Source organism: Passer montanus, unplaced genomic scaffold, assembly GCF_014805655.1.
Source record: "Passer montanus isolate IOZ18808 unplaced genomic scaffold, ASM1480565v1 scaffold223, whole genome shotgun sequence".
NCBI classification, from domain to species: Eukaryota; Metazoa; Chordata; class Aves; order Passeriformes; family Passeridae; genus Passer; species Passer montanus.
This window is the reverse complement of record NW_024366849.1, coordinates 101902-125022: the sequence shown is the minus strand read 5'-3', so window position 1 is coordinate 125022 and position 23121 is coordinate 101902. Positions and strand designations below refer to the sequence as shown.

Below are 23121 nucleotides of genomic sequence, written 5' to 3'. Positions count from 1 at the left end.
ATTGCAGGGCTTCTCCTGGCTGCCCTGGTCCTGTTTGTGCCTCTGGTGCAGGATGTGTGCCAGGCACAGCACTGGGCACATCCCTGCTCCCAGGGATGCTCGGGAGGCTGGGAGGGAGCAGCAGGTGCCTGATCCAGGTCCAGGCTGGGAATGCATTCCTGGAGCCAGCTCTGGAAGTGAAAGCAGAGGGAGGGAAGCAGCTCCATGAATGGGAAAAAGGGATGTCTGAGATCCCTGCAGCAGGCACAGCCCAAGCTCCAGGCTGTGTCCAAGGGCACATTCCTTAAAGCACTTTCAGTTTTGATTTCCCATGGCACAGGCTCTGGAATTGCTGAGTGTGATCCACCTGAGCGTTCCTGGGAAATAAAGGGTATTTAAGGGCAGGGAAGAGACACAAAGGAGCTGTTAAGGCTTTTTTTGGCTACACATTTAATTCTAGGATTGGAAATCCCTCTCCAGTTTGTCCCTGAGTTTGGCTGGAACCAAACCAAAGGAATTTTTCTGCTGCTGCCTCATTTTTTTCTTCCTGGTTGGCTGCAGGGAGAGGGGAAAGAATTCAGGGAAACCTCTCAGCTGCAAAGATGGAAAATGAATTCACTGGGAGAGATTTATTATTTCCTCCCACAGCTAGACAGGAACAGTTCATTTAAAGAAATAAATCTTCTTTGGATACTTTCCAGTGTTGTGTTTCCTCTGCTTCCAGAGGGTCAGAGGGATTTCCAGGAATTATGAGATGTTCAGGAAATTTGGACACTGGTGACAGGAGGAAGAGTTCCAAAATGAACCCTGCTCTGTCTGATCCATTCCTAAAGTGCAGATTCCTCTGGAGATCCCACTCCCAGCTCCTGGAGGATGAGGCAGGGCTGGAGGAAAGGCATCACATTGTCCCCAGGGAGTCTGAAGTTCTTCTGGAGCTGGGAACATCCTGCTCCAACATCCCCCTGGAATTTGGAGCCAGGCTGAAATCTGCTCCAACATCCACCTGGAATTTGGAGCTGGGCTGAAATCTGCTCCAACATCCCCCTGGAATTTGGAGCTGGGCTGAAATCTGCTCCAACATCCACCTGGAATTTAGAACTGGGAACATCCTGCTCCAACATCTGCCTGGAATTTGGAGCTGGGCTGAAATCCTGCTCCAACATCCACCTGAAATGTGGAGCCAGGCTGAAATCCTGCTCCAACATCCGCCTGGAATTTGGAGCTGGGCTGAAATCTGCTCCAACATCCACTTGATTTTCGAGCTGGGATGTGCCAAGAGGATTTGTCCCACATCCAGGACAGCTCTGGGAAGCTGGAGGGCTTTGTCAGAGCTGGATGGGCTCCTGCTGGATCGTTGGGAAAGAGGTGAGAGGAGTCAGGGAGCCGAAGAACAGCCAGGTGCAAGCCTGGCAAAGGAATCCCCCTGGATCCCGGCTGCCGTCGCTCTGTGGGAGGAAAAGAGGAGATTTCAGGGAGGAGGAAGCAGCAGGAACACAACCTCGGCTTCCCAGCTCTGCCACAGCCCAGGGAGGGGAGCCATGATGTGCCCAAAGCAAGGAAATCCCACACAGAACCATGGAATGGTTGGAAAAGATCTTTAAGGACATCGAGTCCAGCTGCTGCAGGAAGAACTGATGCCTTGTGAAGGCTGAGCTAGAAGAGAGAGTAGATGGAGCTCCAGAACCACAGCCACGGGCTCTGGAATGCCTCCAGGAACGGGAATTCCACCCTGCCCGGGCAGCCCCTGCCACGCCTGGAAACCCTTTCCATGAGGGAATTGTCCCCAGGGTCCCCAGAGCTGCCCTGGCCCAGCCTGGGGCTGTTCCCTGCCCTGCCCGTGGCCATGGAGCTGCCCAGGCTGAGCTCGTGTTCCCTGCGGAGCTCGGCCCTCCCACGGCTCGGGACAAGGATCCAGAGGGACCAAAGGCACCCCTGGCCCTGGCACTGGCACTGGGCCAGGCTGCTGTGCCAGCCCAGCCGGGCATTCCGTGGGCTGCAGGAGCCACACGTGGGCTCTGGCACTGCAGAACCCCAGAGCTGGATCCCTGAGTCTCAGATGGGATGTGTGGGACGGAGTGGATCTGTGGGAAGTGCAACACCACCTGGAATTACCCTTGGAGTTCACCCCTGGCTGTGAGCACGAGGACACGGATGGGGAGCTGAGATCCCTGCTCGGAACAGGGACTGGAATGGCTCAGGAAAGCTCCAAATCCCAAATCCCAGGGAAGGGACCTACGTGAGTCAACGGGAGCTTCTTCACCACCAGCCCGGAGCTGATCTCCAGGGGTTTTGCACATCCTGACACACAGCAAACAACAGGAGCTCCATCCTTGTCCTTGCCAGCCTCACTCAGCAGCTCCACCCGGAGGAATCGCTCCTAGGAAACACGGAGAAAAGGGAATGGCACCCTCGGAGGCAGCTGAGGGAAGCTGAACGTTGCTCCGTAATTTTTTTAAGCCCCTAAGGAAGAGACTTGGAACATGATGGGATTTAAAGAAGGAACAAACCCTCAAATTCCTGGTGATGAAAAAGCTCCAGAAGCCAACAGAAGGAAAGGAAGGGAAAGGGAAAAAAGGAGAGGGAAAAAAGGAGAGGGAAAAAAGGAGAGGGAAAAAAGGAGAGGGAAAAAAGGAGAGGGAAAAAAGGAGAGGGAAAAAAGGAAAGGGAAAGGGAAAGGAAAAGGAAAAGGAAAAAAGGAAATAAATGAAGGAAATGAAATGAAGGAAATAAATGAAGAGCTGGAAGGCCCTGCAGGCTGGGAAAAGGGAACCTCCACACTTCCACGGAGATAAAAACCCAGGATCTGTGGAAAACAACATCCAAAAGCAAGAACTGTGGAAAAAGCTCACTGCCATCCTGTGTCTTCCTACTGGAATCTCTGATGGAGCAGCAAAATGCAGGAATAGAAGTGATTGCTGTTGTGGTGCATGCCAGCACAAGGAGCAGCCATGGCACCAGGATGGATCTCAGGATAATCCTTGGGTGCCTGGAATCACCCCCAGCAGCATTCCCCTGCCCTGGGAAGGCTTCACTTACTCCAGCCAGAGCTAAAAGGTTTTCCAGGGATTTGGACATCAGCAGGCACTTCTTGGCTCTGGTCACGGCCACGTAGAGCAGGTTCCACTCGTCCTGAGGGGTCCTGGCTGGGGGGAGGAGAGACAATCCACAGGGCTTCGACATTCCCCCAGGAATGGGGACTCCACCCTGCCCTGACACCTTTTCCACAGGGAAATGTTCCCTAACATCCAACCCAACCCCCCCCTGGCTCAGCTGGAGGGATCAAACCTGGGAGCAGGGAATGCTGAGCTGCTCGAGAGCACGGAATTCCCAGCTGGAATCAGCCCTGGGCACCCTGAGCCGGGCTCAGCCTCCCACACCAACCCACTGGGAATGGTTTATCCAGTCCTGCCTTGCTGGGATGGGATTGCTGGAGCCAGGGAATCACTGGGGCTGGGAGATTTCTGGGATGGAACCCAACATTCCCAGCACTGCCAGGGCCACCATGTCCCCAAGTGCCACATCCACAGGGTTTTGAATCCCAACAGGAATGGGGATTCCACCCCTGTGCCAGTGCCTGACCCCCTTTCCATGAAGGAATTGTCCCCAAATCCCCCCCGAGCTGCCCTGGCCCAGCCTGAGGCCGTTCCCTCTCTCCTGTCCCTGTCCCCTCCTGGGAAATGGATTTTTGTAAAATTTGATGGAAAGTTTATATAGTTTGGTATATTTGTATATAAATATTGAGATAAGGTGTGTTGATTTAGGAAGGTTATTGAATAGGGATGACCTTGCTGAGAGAGATTTAATTGGAAATAAGTTTTAAAATAGGGTTTTGTAAAAAGCTCAGATATTTTAGAGAATTAGAATGTGTTTTACTCTTTATTGAGATTGATAATAGAGTAAAACTTTGTAAAACACCTCTCAATTACCCCATCTCTACAAAAAGTAGGAAAACCAAAATTCCCTCCTGCCAGGGACTTGTGCAGAGCCACCAGGGCCCCTGAGCCTCCTCTGCTCCAGGCTCAGCCCCTGCCCAGCTCCCTCAGCCCCTCCTGCTTCTCCAGACCCTTCCCAGCTCCCTCAGCCCCTCCTGCTTCTCCAGACCCTGCCCAGCTCCATTCCCACTCTCCAGCCCCTCACCACATTTTTCTTTCCCATTTTTGGGGTCTCCAGGGAGCTGTTTCCTCACCAAGAGCCGTGCTCATCCTCCTCAGGAAGTCCCCAGTGACAGAAGGGATTTGCACAAAATCATCTGCCACGCAGACGGTGTCGAATTCCAGGCCCTTGGCTTGGTGCACGGTCCCGATGAGAAAATCTGGGAAAAACAAGGAAAAAGGCTCAGCCTGGGCAGCAATAATGGTAATTTTTGTTTCATTCCATTCTGCATCCATTCCCCTTCTCCCAAAGCTCCTCTGTGAGGAATCAGGATGGATGAAGGGGATTTGTACCCAGGGAAATTCCTGGTTGGCATCCCGAGCTCCAGCCACATTCCCAAACAGGAATGTTCAATTTCTGAGGAATTTTCTCTCCCCAAATTCCAACAGGAATCCCAAATGGGCAGGGGTTCCACATTCCACTATCCCAACATCCAACTTTGGGCATTCCAGGGATGCAGGGGCAGCCCCAGCTGCTCTGGCAATTCCAGCCCAGCCAGCAATTCCTCCTTCCCAAAATCCCACCCCAATCTCCCTTCCCAAGGAATTCCCTCCATTCCCAGCTCTCCCAGCCTGGGATTGGATCCATCCCCACCCCAACTCTGATCCAGGGGTTTCACTGGGAATCTCAGGACTCCAGGAAGGGTCTCCCTTCCCTTTTCCATCCCCAACTTCCATAAAAATCCCTGGGGATGGATTCTGAGTGTCCCAAATCCCAGAATCCCAGAGCAGTTTGGGTGGGAAGGGACCTCAAAGCTCATTCCAGGGACACCTCCCCTGTCCCAGGCTGCTCCAACCCTTCCTTGGGCACTGCAGGGATCAGGGGCAGCCCCAGCTGCTCTGGCAATTCCAGCCCAGCCAGCAATTCCTCATGGCCAAGATCCCATCCATGGCTGCCCTCTGGCACTGGCAGCCATTCCCTGGCTCCTGTCCCTTGTCCCCAGTCCCTCTGCAGCTCTCCTGGAGCCCCTGCAATGTGCTGGAAGCTCTCCCTGGATCCTTTTCCAGGAGAACATTCCAGCTCTCCAAGCTCCCTCCAGAGCAGAACTCCAACCCCAAAACCAACCCCCCTCCCTTCTCCCTAAAAACCCCGCCTGACCTTCTCCCAGGATTTAAAACAACCCCAACTCCTCCTGGGCCCCGGGCTCACCTGCCAGGGCCTCGTGGCACACGTGGCTGTCCCGGATCCTGCCCACCAGCGCGGGGATGCTGTGGCTGTACCTGTCCACGAGGCCGATCTTGCCCTGCAGGTCGCGGTCGTCGGCGCGCGCCGCGAACTCCCGGAGCGCCGGCAGCCCCCCGGCGCCCTCCCAGCGCCGCACCAAGGCGTCCTCGATCGCCAGCCTCGCTGCCAGCCAGGAGGGAATCATTGCACTTATTTTCATTTTTATTGCAGGTTCCATCCAGCGGTTTCAGCCTTATACTGATTTTTATCATTTGCAGCTGTCAAAGGAATTTTGCCAGGGGTTCGCCGCATAAAAAATTGGGAATAGCGTTCATGGGATTGAGGGTTTGTGGAAAATTTGGGATTTTTTTTGTTGTCCCCATAAAAATCCCGTCTGTTGTTGGTGGGTTTTAAAGGGATGAGTTTTATACTGGATTTTATTCCGTATTTTAAAGGAATTCCTGAATATTATTCCGTATTTTAAAGGAAAGCCTGATTTTTATCCTGAATTTTATTCCATACTTTAAAGGAAATACTGAATTTTATCTTGGATTTATTCCATACTTTAAAGGAAATCCTGAATTTTATCTTGGATTTATTCCATACTTTAAAGGAAATACTGAATTTTATCTCCCCCTCCATCCTCCCTAAAAACCCCGCCTGACCTTCTCCCAGGATTTAAAACAACCCAAACTCCTCCTGGGCCCCGGGCTCACCTGCCAGGGCCTCGTGGCACACGTGGCTGTCCCGGATCCTGCCCACCAGCGCGGGGATGCTGTGGCTGTACCTGTCCACGAGGCCGATCTTGCCCTGCAGGTCGCGGTCGTCGGCGCGCGCCGCGAACTCCCGGAGCGCCGGCAGCCCCCCGGCGCCCTCCCAGCGCCGCACCAAGGCGTCCTCGATCGCCAGCCTCGCTGCCAGCCAGGAGGGAATCATTGCACTTATTTTCATTTTTATTGCAGGTTCCATCCAGCGGTTTCAGCCTTATACTGATTTTTATCATTTGCAGCTGTCAAAGGAATTTTGCCAGGGGTTCGCCGCATAAAAAATTGGGAATAGCGTTCATGGGATTGAGGGTTTGTGGAAAATTTGGGATTTTTTGGTTGTCTCCATAAAAATCCCGTCTGTTGCTGGTGGGTTTTAAAGGGATGAGTTTTATACTGGATTTTATTCCGTATTTTAAAGGAATTCCTGAATATTATTCCGTATTTTAAAGGAAAGCCTGATTTTTATCCTGAATTTTATTCCATACTTTGAACCCAACATTCCCAGCACTGCCAGGGCCACCATGTCCCCAACGGAAATCCTGATTTTTATCCTGAATTTTATTCCATACTTTAAAGGAAATACTGAATTTTATCGTGAATTCATTCCATACTTTAAAGGAAAGCCTGATTTTTATCTTGGATTTATTCCATACTTTAACGGAAATCCTGATTTTTATCCTGAATTTTATTCCATACTTTAAAGGAAATAATGAATTTTATGGTGAATTTTATTCCATACTTTAAAGGAAATCCTGAATTTTATCTTGGATTTATTCCATACTTTAAAGGAAATCCTGAATTTTATCCTGAATTTTATTCCATACTTTAAAGGAAATAATGAATTTTATGGTGAATTTTATTCCATACTTTAAAGGAAATCCTGAATTTTATCTTGGATTTATTCCATACTTTAAAGGAAATCCTGAATTTTATCTTGGATTTATTCCATACTTTAAAGGAAATCCTGAATTTTATCTTGGATTTATTCCATACTTTAAAGGAAATACTGAATTTTATCCTGAATTTTATTCCATATTTTAAAGGAATTCCTGAATTTTTTTCCTGAATTTTATTCTGTATTTTAAAGGAAAAGCTGATTTTTATCCTGAATTTTACTCCATATTTTAAAGGAAATCCTGAATTTTAACCTGAATTTTATTCTGTTTTTAAAAGGAAATCCTGATTTTTTTTTCCTGAATTTTCTTCCATATATTAAAAGAAATCCTGAATTTTATCTGAATTTTATTCCATATTTTAAAGGAAATTTTTAAAAAATTGAGCTTTACACCCAAACCAATCCAGGGAACACTGAAAATAATTAAAAAACAATTGAAAATTTGAAAAATTTGGGAAAAATATCCCAAATTCTGGGTTTACTTACACTGAAAATAAGGAATCACTGTGGAAAGCTGAGAAAAGATGCTTGAAAATTGCCAAATTTGGGGATTTCTGGAATTAAGCAGCCAAAATAGCCCAGCCCATGATAAAACCATTAAAAAATGAGATTTAAACTGAAAAAATTAATTAGGAAATATAAAATTAACCGGGGTTAATTATAAAATTGTAATAAATAATATATAATAATTATAAATAAAATAATTCAAAATATAATATTTATAAATATTAAACAATAAATATAAATATTAGATAAATATAACTATTAAACTACCTATAATTTATAATAATTATTAAAAATAATTATATAATGACACATAGATTTTTATTTTTTTTTTTTTTAATAATTAAAAGGGTTTTGATTTCCAGCAAAACCTAAAAAATCCCAGAAAAAAGAAGGAGAAGGGAATACTCACAGTTTTTCCTGACATCTGCAGGCAGGCTGAGCTTCCAAATGTCATAAATTCTGCTCAGGCCAAATCTCTCCAATCCCTAAAAGGAAGAAAAATGTATTTATAAAACACAGAAATAAAATTTATTTAGAAAATATATTTTATTTATTTTTTTTAAGATGTATTTTTTGTTTTTATTATTCCATATATGTTTTATTTATGCATTAATTTTATTTACCAAATAAAATTTATTTATAAAATACATGAAATATTAAAAAAAACCCATAAAATAATACAAAATTACATAAAATAAACTAACAAAAAACCAAATAAAAATAATAAAGTTATTGCATTTATAAATACAATTTATTCCAAACTGCAGAAGATTTTCAACCCTGAGCACTTCAACCCCTCCACAAATTGGAATTTGGGTGGAAAAAAAAAGGAAAATTTGAAATACCAACCTAAAATTCCCAAGGATCAAGTTCCAAACCTGTTAAAATTCCCAAAATCAGGCTGAAAACCTCTCCAAATTCCATTAATTTTGTTGTTTTCCTGCCCCATTCCTGCTAAAAATGGGACAAATTATCCCAAAAATGGGATGAGGCCTGCAAGGCCTGGAGAGGAACAGCTCTAAACAATCAAAAATTCCTGCTTTTTCCTGAAATATTAATTTAAAACCTTGGAATTATTTATTGCAGCTGTTCATCCCTCTTTTCCTTGCCCCATCCCTCATAAAAATGGGAAAAATTATCGTAAAAATGGGACAAATTATCCCAAAAATGGGATGAGGCCTGCAAGGCCTGGAGAGTAAGAGCTCTGAATAACATCCCTGGCCACAAAAAAATCCTGCTTTATCCTGGAATATTAATTTAAAACCTTGAAATTATTTATTGCAGCTGTTTGTCCCTCTTCTCCTTGCCCCATCCCTCATAAAAATGGGACAAATTATCCTAAAAATGGGACAAATTATCCCAAAAATGGGATGAGGCCTGCAAGGCCTGGAGAGTAAGAGCTCTGAATAACATCCCTGGCCACAAAAAAATCCTGCTTTTTCCTGGAATATTCATTTAAAACCTTGAAATTATTTATTGCAGCTGTTTGTCCCTCTTCTCCTTGCCCCATCCCTCATAAAAATGGGACAAATTATCCTAAAAATGGGACAAATTATCCCAAAAATGGGATGAGGCCTGCAAGGCCTGGAGAGTAAGAGCTCTGAATAACATCCCTGGCCACAAAAAAATCCTGCTTTTTCCTAGAATATTCATTTAAAACCTTGAAATTATTTATTGCAGCTGTTTGTCCCTCTTCTCCTTGCCCCATCCCTCATAAAAATGGGACAAATTATCCTAAAAATGGGAAAAATTATCCAAAAAATGGATTGAGGCCTGCAAAAAAAGCCCCAAAATGGGACGAGGCCTGCAAGGGTTGGAGAGGAAGAGCTTCAAATAACATCCCTGGCCACAAAAAACTCCTGCTTTTTCCTGGAATATTCATTTAAAACCTCAGAATAACTTGTCCCAAATGTCCATCCATTTTTTCCTTGCCTCATCCCTGATAAAAATAGGACAAATTATCCAAAAAATGGGATGAGACCTGCAAGGCTTGGAGATTAAGAGCCCCAAATAACATCCCTGGCCACAAAAAAATCTGGTATTTTTCTAAAAATTGCTGCTTTTTCCTGCAATATTCATTTAAAAACTCGGAATTCTTTATTTCAGTTGTTCATCCCTCTTTTCTTTGCCCCATCTCTGATAAAAATGGGACAAATTATCCCAAAAATGGGATGAGGCCTGCAAGGCCTGGAGAGTAAGAGCTCTGAATAACATCCCTGGCCACAAAAAAATCCTGCTTTTTCCTGGAATATTCATTTAAAACCTTGAAATTATTTATTGCAGCTGTTTGTCCCTCTTCTCCTTGCCCCATCCCTCATAAAAATGGGACAAATTATCCTAAAAATGGGAAAAATTACCCAAAAAATGGATTGAGGCCTGCACAGAAAAGCCCCAAAATGGGACGAGGCGTGCAAGGGTTGGAGAGGAAGAGCTTCAAATAACATCCCTGGCCACAAAAAACTCCTGCTTTTTCCTGGAATATTCATTTAAAACCTCAGAATAACTTGTCCCAAATGTCCATCCATTTTTTCCTTGCCTCATCCCTGATAAAAATAGGACAAATTATCCAAAAAATGGGATGAGACCTGCAAGGCTTGGAGATTAAGAGCCCCAAATAACATCCCTGGCCACAAAAAAATCTGGTATTTTTCTAAAAATTGCTGCTTTTTCCTGCAATATTCATTTAAAAACTCGGAATTCTTTATTTCAGTTGTTCATCCCTCTTTTCTTTGCCCCATCTCTGATAAAAATGGGACAAATTATCCCAAAAATGGGATGAGGCCTGCAAGGGCGGGAGAGTATGAGCTCCAATTAACATCCCTGGCCACAAAATAAAATTCTGCTATTTTTCTAAAAATTCCTGCTTTTTCCTGGAATATTTATTGAAATCCTTGGAATAACTTGTTCCTGCTGTCCATCCCTCTTTCCCTGCCTCATTCCTGATAAAAATTATCCCAAAAAATTGATTGAGGCCTGCACAAAGAAGCCTCAAAATGGGACGAGGCCTGCAAGGGCTGGAGAATAATGGCATCCCTGGGCACAAAAAATTCCTGTTTTTTCCTGGAATATTCCTTGAAATCCTCGGGATTTGAGTGGGTGCAAGGCCCCTCACCCCAATGATGTGGAATTTGGCCGGGGGGTTCCTCCCAGAGAATTCCACGGCGTCCTCAAACACGTTCCAGTTGCTCCGGGACAGCAGCGCCACCTTCCCCTCCCGGCCTCCCCTCACGTCCCCTGGGGGAGGAATCCCCAGTTAGCCACGGCCATTCCCAGCTGGAATCCCCAGTTAGCCACGGCCATTCCCAGCTGCAATCCCCAGTTAGCCACGGCCATTCCAGCTGGAATCCCCAGCTCACCCCTCTGGTCTCCTCCCAGCAGGGTTCTGCTGCGGATCCCCTTGCACACATCCAGGATCGTGGCTCCCACGTAGGCGATCTCGGGGCCGAACCTGAAACTCTGCAGAAACCCGGGATCAGCAGGAAAACCAGCAGGAATTTTATAGATTCCAAGAATTCCATCTCTATATGGAATTATGGGATTCCCAGCAATCTTCTGGACAGCTTTTTCCATGGAAAAAGCATCAAAATTTCTCCAAAATACTCCTGGAAATCTTGGTTGTTCTTAAGACCTTATGGAGAACTTTTCTCTTGGAAAAAGCATCAAAATCCCTCCAAAATATTCCTGGAAATCCTGGGCATTCTTAAATCCAAATTATGGCATTCCCACCAACCTCCTGGACAATTTTTTTTCCTGGAAAAGGCACCAAAATCCCCAAAATATTCCTGGAAATCCTGGCCATGGCAGGGACACCTCCCACTGTCCCAAAATGTCCAGCCTGGCCTTGGGCACTGCAGGGATCAGGGGCAGCCCCAGCTGCTCTGGCAATTCCAGCCCAGCCAGCAATTCCTCGTTCCCAAGATCCCATCCATGGCTGCCCTCTGGCACTGGCAGCCATTCCCTGGCTCCTGTCCCTTGTCCCCAGTCCCTCTGCAGCTCTCCTGGAGCCCCTGCAATGTGCTGGAAGCTCTCCCTGCACCCTTCCCTTCTCCAGGAGAACATTCCCAGCTCTCCCAGCATCCCCAGGTCTGGTGGATCCCACAGCTGGATCCAGCATTCCAGATGTGATCCCCTCACAAAAGGGGAATCTCCCTGAAACAAAGCCTTAATCCCAACTCCCACTTTTCCACCAACAGGATGGGATCCCTCCACTGAAGCCCCACAGCTGCCAGACTCCCCAGCAATCCAGGGAAAACAAGCCCTCCACAGTGCCAAATTTTCCATGGACCTGGGATTTATCCATGGAAACGCTGCCCTTACCTGGGTCAGGTAGTACACGTGGGTGTGAGGCACCAGGTACAGGGTGTTGACGGCGCCTCGGAAGGTGTAGATCTGCTGGTGGGGGTCTCCCACCAGGATCTTCCCACATCTTTGGGATTGCACGATATCCACGATGGCTGTGAGGGAAAAAATATTGGATCATGAGGGAAGAACCTGCTCCAAATCCAAGGAAAAGTTGTTTGGAACATGAGGGTCCAAATTCAAGGAAAAGCTCAGCTGAGATCATGATGGAAGAACCTGCTCCAAGGGAAAGCTCAGTTTGGATCACAAGAGTCCAAATCCAAGGAAAAGTTCAGTTGGAATCATGAGGTTCCAAATCCAAGAAAAAGCTCCGTTTGGATCATGAGGGAAGAACCTGCTCCAAACCCAAGGAAAAGCTCAGCTTGGATCATGACGGAAGAACCTGTTCCAATGCAAATCCAAGGAAAAGTTCAGTTTGGATCATAAGGGAAGAACCTGCTCCAAACCCAAGGAAAAGCTCAGTTTGGATCAGGAGGGTCCAAACCCAAGGAAAAGCCCAGTTTGGATCAGGACGGAAGAACCTGCTCCAAATCCAAGGAAAAGCTCAGCTTGGATCATGAGGGAAGAACCTGCTCCATACCCAAGGGAAAGCTCAAATGGGATCATGAAGGAAGAACCTGCTCCAAATCCAAGGAAAAATTCAGTTGGGATCATGAGGGAAGAACCTGCTCCAATGTAAATCCAAGGAAAAGCTCCGTTTGGATCCTGAGGGAAGAACCTGCTCCAAACCCAAGGAAAAGTTTAGTCTGGATCATGAGGGAAGAACCTGCTCCAATGCAAATCCAAGGAAAAGCTCAGTTGGGATCATGAGGGAAGAACCTGCTCCAAACTCAAGGGAATGCTCAGTTTGGATCATGAGAGTCCAAATCTAAGGAAAAGTTCAGTTGGGATCATGAGGGAAGAACCTTCTCCAAATCCAAGGAAAAGCTCAGTTTAAACGCCAAACCTGAGGGGAAAATTTGTTTAAATTCCAAGTATTTAGGCTGAGATACTTCCACCACATTCCTGAGCACACAGAAATCCCCTCTGGGAGTGGGATTGGAGCTCCAGCTGCTGGAATAACTCACCTGGAGTGCAGTCCTGGGCTTCATCCACAAAAATGGCATCGTATCCCGAGAGCTGGGGCTTGCTGAGCTGCCAAAGTTTCAAATATCCTGAGGGAAAAAATCAGGAGTTTCAAGGACAGGGAAGATCCACCAGGATCTTCAAAACAAATCCCTTTTTTCCTTTTTTTTTGGTATTTTTTTGGTGACATTTCTGGCTTCGCTTCCTGTTAGACAAATCCCTTTTTTCCTTTTTTTTTTTGGTATTTTTTTGTGACATTTCTGGCTTCGCTTCCTGTTAGGAATTTCCAAAATTTGGAAGGGTTGCAAAAAATCTCCATCTCCCTTGACAGACCAAATTTGATGATTTCAAGCTTCTTAACGCCCACCAAAAATTCCAAGAAAAAGGTTTTTTCCCAGTTATTTTCAGCATTATCCAGAGTAAAGGATGTGCTGGAAGCAACTTCCAACTTTTTTGGCCTGACTTTTAGCCACTAAAAAATGGGAATATCCTTAAAATCTGCACATTTTTATCCTAGTGGGAGCACAAATTCATTTTATGTATTTTATAAATACATATAAAATGAAAAATTGAGCCAGAGGAATGTTCCCTGGTGAGCCAGTGTCAGGAAAAAAAAGATTTTCTCCTTCTTGATGCTCAGCCAAAACAGGAATAATAAATCCATTGATTTTTCCACCACCAAATCCCTCTTCCCCAAGGGATTTTCCATCTCTTTTACCATCACAAGTCATGTTGTATTTCTTCTCTGCGTCTCCATCCAGCTTCTTCATGTTGTGCCAAATCTCTTTGGCCTCTTCCACGTTGATCTAGAATGGGAAAACAGAAGGATTGGGATAAAATCACGGAATAAAAATAAAATTATGGAATGGTTTGGGCTGGAAAGGGCCTCAAAGCCCATCCAGTGCCACCCCATCCATGGACAGGGACATTTTCCTCTACCCCAGGCTGCTCCAGCCTGGCCTTGGACATTTCATGGATCCAGCCCCAGCTGCTCTGGCAATTCCAGCCCAGCCAGCAATTCCTCATTCCCAAGATCCATCCCTGCCCTCTGGCAGAGGGAAGCCATTCCCAAAAAGCCCCAGAAACATTTTTTCCCATCCCAAGCAGCTCCTCAGATCCACAAGGATTTGGTGAGGAGATTGGCTGGAAGTATTTTTTAGGGAAAAAAGGGATTATCCCTTTTATCCCAAACATCATCTTCCTCCCAGTCTTTGATTTCTCCTCCCAATCCTTTGATTCCTTCTCCCAATCTTTGGATTCCTTCTCCCAATCTTTGGATTCCTTCTCCCAATCTTTGGATTTTCCTCCCAGTCTTTGATTCCTCCTCCCAGTCTTTTGATGATTCTTCTTCTTCCCAATATTTTGATTTTCCTCCTCCCAACCTTTTTATTTTCCTCCCAATCCTTTGATTCCTCCTCCCAATCTTTGGATTTTCCTCCCAACCTTTGGATTTTCCTCCCAGTCTTTGATTTCTCCTCCCAATCCTTTGATTCCTTCTCCCAATCTTTGGATTCCTTCTCCCAATCTTTGGATTCCTTCTCCCAATCTTTGGATTTTCCTCCCAGTCTTTGATTCCTCCTCCCAGTCTTTTGATGATTCTTCTTCTTCCCAATATTTTGATTTTCCTCCTCCCAACCTTTTTATTTTCCTCCCAATCCTTTGATTCCTCCTCCCAATCTTTGGATTTTCCTCCCAACCTTTGGATTTTCCTCCCAACCTTTGATTTCTCCTCCCAATCTTTGGATTCCTTCTCCCAATCTGTGGATTCCTTCTCCCAATCTTTGGATTCCTTTTCTCAACCTTTTGATTTTCCTCCTCCCAACCTTTGGATTTTCCTCCCAGTCTTTGATTCCTCCTCCCAGTCTTTTGATGATTCTTCTTCTTCCCAATATTTTGATTTTCCTCCTCCCAGTCTTTGGATTCCTCCTCCCAACCTTTGGATTTTCCTCCCAGTCTTTGATTCCTCCTCCCAGTCTTTTGATGATTCTTCCTCTTCCCAATATTTTGATTTTCCTCCTCCCAGTCTTTGGATTCCTCCTCCCAACCTTTGGATTTCTCCTCCCAACCTTTGGATTTCTCCTCCCAGTCTTTTTATTTTCATCCCAACCTTTTGATTCTTCCTCCTCCCAACCTTTTTATTCCTCCTCTATCCAATATTTTGATTTTCCTCCTCCCAACCTTTTGATTTTCCTCCTCCCAACCTTTTGATTCCTCCTCCTCCCAACCTTTTGATCCCTCCTCCCAGTTCCTTTGGAATGTTTCTTCCAGCCTCTGATTTCTTCCAAAGCTCAGGACTGACCCAACCCTTTCTCTGGCTGAAGGATTGATTCCCCAGTACCAATTTTCTTCCTAAATTTCTGTGGAACATGGGAAGATCCCTGCCAATCCACATCTTGGGAAGGAGGATGAACATGAATTATTTTATAAAATCATGGAATGGTTTGGGTTGGAAGAGACCTCAAAGCCCATCCATGCACCCACCCATGAGCAGGGACATTTCCCACTATCCCAGACCTCCCCAAACCCCATCCAACCTCAGAAAATTCCAGAGGCTCCATCCCAAAAACTCACTCTCTTCTCCTCTCTGCTCACTTGCTGCATCTGCCCATGAGTGTTTTTGAACCACAGGGGCGTGTGCTCCTCACAGATCTCCTCATCTGAGGAGGAGAAGAAGTTTTCCAAGGTTTGGGACACTGTTTTCCCTCTCACAAACAGGGACTGGCCCTCCCTGTTCCGCAGGAGGAAGCTGATGGAATAAACGGACAGCTTGGAGAAGTTCAGCTTGCCTTTCTCTTTGTAGCTGTGCCAGAGGGACAAAAAACACAAAAAAACACAAAAAAAGACAAAAAAAGACAAAAAAAGGAGAAAAAAAGACAAAAAAAGAGTTAAAATACACAGAAATCCTTTTTTTTTGTGCACTGTCCTTGGAAAAAGCTCAATAACTGGAAATATTGGAAAATATCCCAATTCATTCTAATAATGGAATATCCTTAAATCTGCACAGATTTGTCCTGGTGGAAGCACCAATTTCTGGATTTTAAACATTTTAGACAAGGACAATTGAGCTCATCCTTGGAATTCCAGAGTGTTTGCAGTGCCAGGGAATAGGATTTTCCTGCTTTTCCAGGTCATGGCTCATTTTCCTTCCTACTCCCAACTTAAATGTGCCAGCATTGGACAGAAATTGGATCATGAACACAGCTCAGGACAAGGAAATGGATCCTCTGGAAAAGGAATTGATCCTCAGGAAAAGCAGCACTTGCAGCAGTTGCAGCATTCCAGGGGGAATGGGAAGTGGGAAAACCTCATTCCCAGTGGATTTCCACCTCCCAAACCATTCCTTGGCTTTGGGGTGCTCCCATGGAAGCTAAAATCCCTGCAGCATCCCACTGCATCCATCTGGAAACCAGAAATGACAAAATTCCCATCATTTGTGCTGCCTCAAAGCTTGGGATTTTCCCTCAAAACCACTTCCCCTTCCTCATCCTTTCCCTGCTTCCACAAGAGAACTGGAATTCCCCACTCACTGTCTCCCAATGCTCCCAAAGGCCAAGGAGTGGAAGGTCTTGCAGGTGACATTCCTTGGGAAAACCTTTTTCCCCTTCTCTGCTACAGCTTTGTTAAAAGTCAGGTAAAGGAACTTCAGCTCTGAGAATTTCTCCGCGTACTTGACCAAGGTTGAGGTTTTCCCTGTGCCTGGAGAGAGGAAAAGAAGGAATAAAACAAAAATAAGGAATAAAATATCCACGGTCAGGAATGAATTATTCCATGTATTTTAATTTTTTTACACCTCCTTCTCCTGCTGTCCCAACTCCAATATTCCACCTCAATCCTGATTTCAGAGAATCAGGGAATTACTTGGGTTGGCGAAGTTCTTTAACCATTCCCAGCACTCCCAAGGCCATCCATGTCCCCAAGTGCCACATCCACAGGGTTTTTAAATCCCCCCAGGAATGGGGACTCCACCCCTGCCTGGGCAGCTGAGCCAGGGCTGGATAAGGCTTTGCATGGAGGAATTGTCCGAGTATCCAACCTAAACCTTCCCTGGCACAGCTTTAGGATCTGCCCACGCCAGTGTGGGTCCCTTTCCATGGGGTCAGTGCTCCAGGAACTGCTCCCTTTATCCATGGGGTCAGTCCTTCAGGAACTGCTCCCTTTATCCATGGGGTCAGTCCTTCAGGAACTGCTCCCTTTATCCATGGGGTCAGTCCTTCAGGAACTGCTCCCTTTATCCATGGGGTCAGTCCTTCAGGAACTGCTCCCTTTATCCATGGGGTCAGTCCTTCAGGAACTGCTCCCTTTATCCATGGGGTCAGTCCTTCAGGAACTGCTCCCTTTATCCATGGGGTCAGTCCTTCAGGAACTGCTCCCTTTATCCATGGGGTCAGTCCTTCAGGAACTGCTCCCTTTATCCATGGGGTCAGTCCTTCAGGAACTGCTCCCTTTATCCATGGGGTCAGTCCTTCAGGAACTGCTCCCTTTATCCATGGGGTCAGTCCTTCAGGAACTGCTCCCTTTATCCATGGGGTCAGTCCTTCAGGAACTGCTCCCTTTATCCATGGGGTCAGTCCTTCAGGAACTGCTCCCTTTATCCATGGGGTCAGTCCTTCAGGAACTGCTCCCTTTATCCATGGGGTCAGTCCTTCAGGAACTGCTCCCTTTATCCATGGGGTCAGTCCTTCAGGAACTGCTCCCTTTATCCATGGGGTCAGTCCTTCAGGAACTGCTCCCTTTATCCATGGGGTCAGTCCTTCAGGAACTGCTCCCTTTATCCATGGGGTCAGTCCTTCAGGAACTGCTCCCTTTATCCATGGGGTCAGTCCTTCAGGAACTGCTCCCTTTATCCATGGGGTCAGTCCTTCAGGAACTGCTCCCTTTATCCATGGGGTCAGTCCTTCAGGAACTGCTCCCTTTATCCATGGGGTCAGTCCTTCAGGAACTGCTCCCTTTATCCATGGGGTCAGTCCTTCAGGAACTGCTCCCTTTATCCATGGGGTCAGTCCTTCAGGAACTGCTCCCTTTATCCATGGGGTCAGTCCTTCAGGAACTGCTCCCTTTATCCATGGGGTCAGTCCTTCAGGAACTGCTCCCTTTATCCATGGGGTCAGTCCTTCAGGAACTGCTCCCTTTATCCATGGGGTCAGTCCTTCAGGAACTGCTCCCTTTATCCATGGGGTCAGTCCTTCAGGAACTGCTCCCTTTATCCATGGGGTCAGTCCTTCAGGAACTGCTCCCTTTATCCATGGGGTCAGTCCTTCAGGAACTGCTCCCTTTATCCATGGGGTCAGTCCTTCAGGAACTGCTCCCTTTATCCATGGGGTCAGTCCTTCAGGAACTGCTCCCTTTATCCATGGGGTCAGTCCTTCAGGAACTGCTCCCTTTATCCATGGGGTCAGTCCTTCAGGAACTGCTCCCTTTATCCATGGGGTCAGTCCTTCAGGAACTGCTCCCTTTATCCATGGGGTCAGTCCTTCAGGAACTGCTCCCTTTATCCATGGGGTCAGTCCTTCAGGAACTGCTCCCTTTATCCATGGGGTCAGTCCTTCAGGAACTGCTCCCTTTATCCATGGGGTCAGTCCTTCAGGAACTGCTCCCTTTATCCATGGGGTCAGTCCTTCAGGAACTGCTCCCTTTATCCATGGGGTCAGTCCTTCAGGAACTGCTCCCTTTATCCATGGGGTCAGTCCTTCAGGAACTGCTCCCTTTATCCATGGGGTCAGTCCTTCAGGAACTGCTCCCTTTATCCATGGGGTCAGTCCTTCAGGAACTGCTCCCTTTATCCATGGGGTCAGTCCTTCAGGAACTGCTCCCTTTATCCATGGGGTCAGTCCTTCAGGAACTGCTCCCTTTATCCATGGGGTCAGTCCTTCAGGAACTGCTCCCTTTATCCATGGGGTCAATCCTTCAGGAACTGCTCCCTTTCCATGAGGTCAATCCTTCAGGAACTGCTCCTCCAAGGATTCCAGGGAGATCTCTACTCCAGCACCTGGAGCATCTCCTCTTCCTCCTTTCCCCAACTCAGGATCTGCAGGGCTGTTCCACATTTTCCCACTCTTCTCTCCCTTCTTTTCACTCTGCCTCCCTTTTTGGGAGATTTTCCCTCCATTTGTTATCCCAGAGGCACAAATGGATCCCCTTGGGATCTCACAATCCCTCAGCCAGAATTAACAGGGAGGGAAGGAGCAGATTGGGAATTGTCCAGGCATTTTCCCAACACTTTTGGCTCTTACCTGCAAATGCCATTATTTTCACTGTTTGGCCAGGCTCAATTTTGTGACTCAAAATCCTCTGCTGCTCATGGGTCAGTTTGACATCAGCCCATCCACTAAAAACAGGGAAAAAATTCCAATCAACAACTGGGGAATGAATGAATCCTTTAAAAATTCCTGAAGTAAACCATCCCACTTAAAAGAAATCAACAGGGAAGCCAGGATTGATTGATCCCATCCCAACCTGGTTATTGGGAAAAGGAGAAAAGCAGGGAATGAGAAAATACTGGAGATCAAATAAAAAGTTTTTGGAAGATTTTTTTAGGGAATACAGGAAAACATCACACACAAACAAAGAAAAGTATCTTTTGAAGGGAGCAAGCTGTGCTTTAAGAATTAATTTGGCACCTTAAGCTCATTAAAACCAGTTTTATCTCTGTTAGGCCTCAGTGCTGGATGAATTTATCCCATTCCCTCTGTCCAGGTGAGGATGAGGAATGAAATTCCTCAATCCAGCAGCAGAAAAGGAGCCCAGCTTGCATCTCCACAGCCAGGGAATGTTTTATTCCTCATTTTTTGGGAGAGCTGGGAATGTGCTGGAGCTCTGGGTGCTGGGGATTTCAGATTTCCTGTACTGACAGACTCTGACTGATAGGAGAACTCTGCATTTCACCTAAGGTGTGGGGAACACTTCCTAAATTAATTAACAGCACTGAGATTACAAGTGTCTGGCTTAATTAGAAGTGTGTTATACCACTACATAGAAAAATTGAGTTTAAAGTTTTAAAATATAGAAATATATTTAAAAGTAAAAAGTTTTAAGACAGTAACTAATCCTTTCTCTTTACCTTCTTCCCGAGTTTAAATAATGTTTTGTAATTAGACAAAAAATCCCACATTACAAACGTCAAATAATTAGTTATGAAATGAAAAGTAAAAATAATTTAAGTATCATTTCTTAATTAATTTAACCTTAAAAAAAACCTTATATAAAAATTAATTATTTTATAACTTATTAGTAAAATACTATAAAACTCTATAAACAACTTATAAATAAAAATAATAAACATCTAAAGCTAAACACAAAATGCCATCTCTAACACTTCAATTCCAACCTTAACCAGAAAAACCCCACAAAACCAACAGGAATGTTTAAAAAAACCTTATATAAAAATTAATTATTTTATAACCTATTAGTAAAATACTATAAAACTCTATAAACAACTTATAAATAAAAATAATAAACATCTAAAGCTAAACACAAAATGCCATCTCTAACACTTCAATTCCAACCTTAACCAGAAAAACCCCACAAAGCCAACCAAAAAAACCCCAAAAAACCAACAGGAATGTTCCCTGGAGAAGGGAAGGCTCCAGGGAGAGCTTCCAGCACATCGCAGGGGCTCCAGGAGAGCTGCAGAGGGACTGGGGACAAGGGACAGGAGCCAGGGAATGGCTGCCAGTGCCAGAGGGCAGCCATGGATGGGATCTTGGCCATGAGGAATTGCTGGCTGGGCTGGAATTGCCAGAGCAGCTGGGGCTGCCCCTGATCCCTGCAGTGCCCAAGGAAGGGTTGGAGCAGCCTGGGACAGGGGAGGTGTCCCTGGAAGGTTCCAAACCCTTCCACAATTCCAAGACAGACCCAGCAGCAAATTTCAACTCATCACTCCCAATTTTTACAGATCAAAGGCCCAATTTTGATTTTCCTCTGAGAATTCATGGGAAGGTGGTGAGGAGCAGGACCAGCTGTGCCACTGAGCCACCTCCACCTTTTCCTGCTGTGGAATATTTGGAATATTTGCTCCATGGAAAGCTCAGCATGCACTGCCAGGATCACCTGGGACACAAATCCATTCTTCCCTCTTCCAGGGGCTGCACAACTCCAGAGGCATTTTCCATCAGATATAAACAGTAGAAAATATTGTAGTGAATCCTGAAAAAAAAAGGATAAAACAGGAATTACCACTGAGAAATCATTAACAAATTAAACCTCTGCCACCACTTAAATATCCTGGATAATTAAAAAAATAAAGCCTCAAGCTCTGCAGGAAACAATGAATAATTTAAAATGTTCTTTAAATTTATTCTGCCCTGAGAAGTGACAGCAAAGGCACCGTGGGGACAGCTCTGAGTGTGGCCTCTCCCTCAGCCCTGCCAGGTTTGCATTCCAGGGTTTTCCATGAAAACAGGAGCTGGGATCAGAGTCCAGGGGATAACTCTGCCCTCCTGAGCCACAATTAACAGCAGATTTTGGTTTGGAATGGTTTTAGGGGAGGTTTTTAACTCTTAACAATCGTTTTTCACTTCACAAGGTTTTTAACTTAACAATCATCCCAATAATTCTTGGGGTTTTTCACTCTTTGGTTTTAACTATGTTGACAATAATTGGTTTAAAATTAACCTTGGCTCTCCAGCAGGGTTTTCCCACTGTGGTTCTCCCTCTTTTAGGGCAGTTTTTTTTCTTCCAGCCCTCCAGGACAGATTTTTGTGTTTCTCATCACGATTTGGACCCTCAGACTCATTAATTACTGCAAACAGCAATCAGGCAATTCCTCCAGGACACATTTCCTCCTTATTCCCTGGAGGAATTCCCACTTTTTCTGCCCTGGGCTGTCCAGGGAGATGGAAATTCTAAAATCCCTGGATTTTGACCTGGATCCCAGCTCTGGATGCTGGCCAGGGCCAATCCTGCCACATTTCCTGCAGGTTAATGACTTTACCCAGCAATTAATCAATCATTAACATTCCAAACAAACATCCCAGCTTCCCTCAGGACGAGCTTTTCCCTGTCCTGGAGTCCCTCAGAACTCACAGCTTCCAGAGCCATCTAATTCCTGCATATTTTCATTTTCCACTCAGTTCCTTCCCAATTTTCTCCCTGTGTACTTCATCCTTATCCCCACTGCAATCCTGAAGGAATCTCAAGGAAATCTCTGCACAGATCCCTTTTTTTTTGGGAACAAAAGGATCATGAGGGAGGGAGCTCCTAGGACTTGGAATGAAGTAAAATAAATCCATTTTGGGGAGGTAATAAAAATATTAAATTGTTGTAGTTGAGCAGGAATATTCTTTAAATCCTGCTTTCATTTTGGGAAAAAATTGGAGTTTTTTTGAATATTGCATCCTGAAAGGAGTGACAGGATAAGGGGGAATGCCAGAGGGATGGGATGGAGGGGAAATTGGGAAGGAATTCCTGGCTGGGAGGGTGGGGAAGCACTGGAATGGAATTCTCAGAGGAGCTGTAGCTGCCTCATCCCTGGAAGTGGCCAAGGCCAGGCTGGAGATCCAAATCCCCTGGGAACTGGAGGGATTTAAAACTCGAAGTTGGAGAGACCTCAGAGCCTCTTCCAGAGTCTAAAAGGGCTCCAGGAGAGAGACTTTGGGATCAAGGATGGACAGGACACAGGGAATGGCTTCAGACTGGACAAAAGGGAGATTTGGGGTGGATATTGGGAAGGAATTCCCAGAGAAGCTGCAGCTGCCTCATCCCTGAACATCCAAAGCCAGACTGGAGCAACTGGGGATGGTGGGAAGTGCCCAGGGCTGGAATGGGAAACTCCTGACCTGCTGGAGATGGGAATGCTGCTGATCTGCTGGGATTTGGAAACTCAAAGTTGGAGAGACCTCAGAGCCACTTCCAGGGCCTAAAGGGCTCCAGGAGAGAGACTTGGCCATGAGGAATTCCCAGAGCAGCTGGGGCTGCCTCATCCCTGGAATCATCCCAGGCTGCATTGGAGCAGCCTGGGGACGGTGGGAAGCGTGCAGGGCTGGAAGGGGGAGCTCCTGACCTGTTGGAGATGGGAATGCCCTGGTCCCTCATGGCCAGGAGCAGCGTGGCCATGCAGTGCAGCACCTCGGTGACCTCCAGCACGGCCAGCCCCGAGCGCGGGCTCCGGACACGCTCCAGCAGCCTCTGGATGTCACCAACACCATCAGAGAACAGCACCATGACAGCAAAGATGGCCCACATCTTCTCAGGCTGGGAAAGGACAGGAAAAGACAGCAGAAAGATTGGAGTTTCCAG

At 46.0% G+C, this 23121-nt stretch overlaps 1 protein-coding gene across 4 annotated transcripts in view; it reads right to left on the bottom strand.

Moving 5' to 3' along the window:
• Positions 1 to 412: 412 nt before the first annotated feature.
• The window catches only part of FBH1 (F-box DNA helicase 1), a 31428-nt gene continuing 8719 nt past the window's right edge, over positions 413 to 23121 (bottom strand). For all 4 annotated transcript variants that reach the window (XM_039710086.1, XM_039710089.1, XM_039710087.1 and 1 more), the window contains exons 6-21: positions 22886 to 23076; positions 20935 to 21030; positions 19119 to 19213; positions 16416 to 16584; positions 15460 to 15688; positions 13607 to 13694; positions 12891 to 12977; positions 11782 to 11918; positions 10821 to 10920; positions 10577 to 10698; positions 7874 to 7949; positions 6012 to 6209; positions 4166 to 4291; positions 3016 to 3122; positions 2216 to 2356; positions 413 to 1424 (exon numbers count right to left, since the gene is read on the bottom strand). In XM_039710086.1, coding sequence (XP_039566020.1) covers positions 1305 to 1424; positions 2216 to 2356; positions 3016 to 3122; positions 4166 to 4291; positions 6012 to 6209; positions 7874 to 7949; positions 10577 to 10698; positions 10821 to 10920; positions 11782 to 11918; positions 12891 to 12977; positions 13607 to 13694; positions 15460 to 15688; positions 16416 to 16584; positions 19119 to 19213; positions 20935 to 21030; positions 22886 to 23076 — 2082 coding nt within the window. In that variant the 3' untranslated portion in view covers positions 413 to 1304. The remainder of the gene's footprint in view (positions 1425 to 2215; positions 2357 to 3015; positions 3123 to 4165; positions 4292 to 6011; positions 6210 to 7873; positions 7950 to 10576; positions 10699 to 10820; positions 10921 to 11781; positions 11919 to 12890; positions 12978 to 13606; positions 13695 to 15459; positions 15689 to 16415; positions 16585 to 19118; positions 19214 to 20934; positions 21031 to 22885; positions 23077 to 23121) is intronic.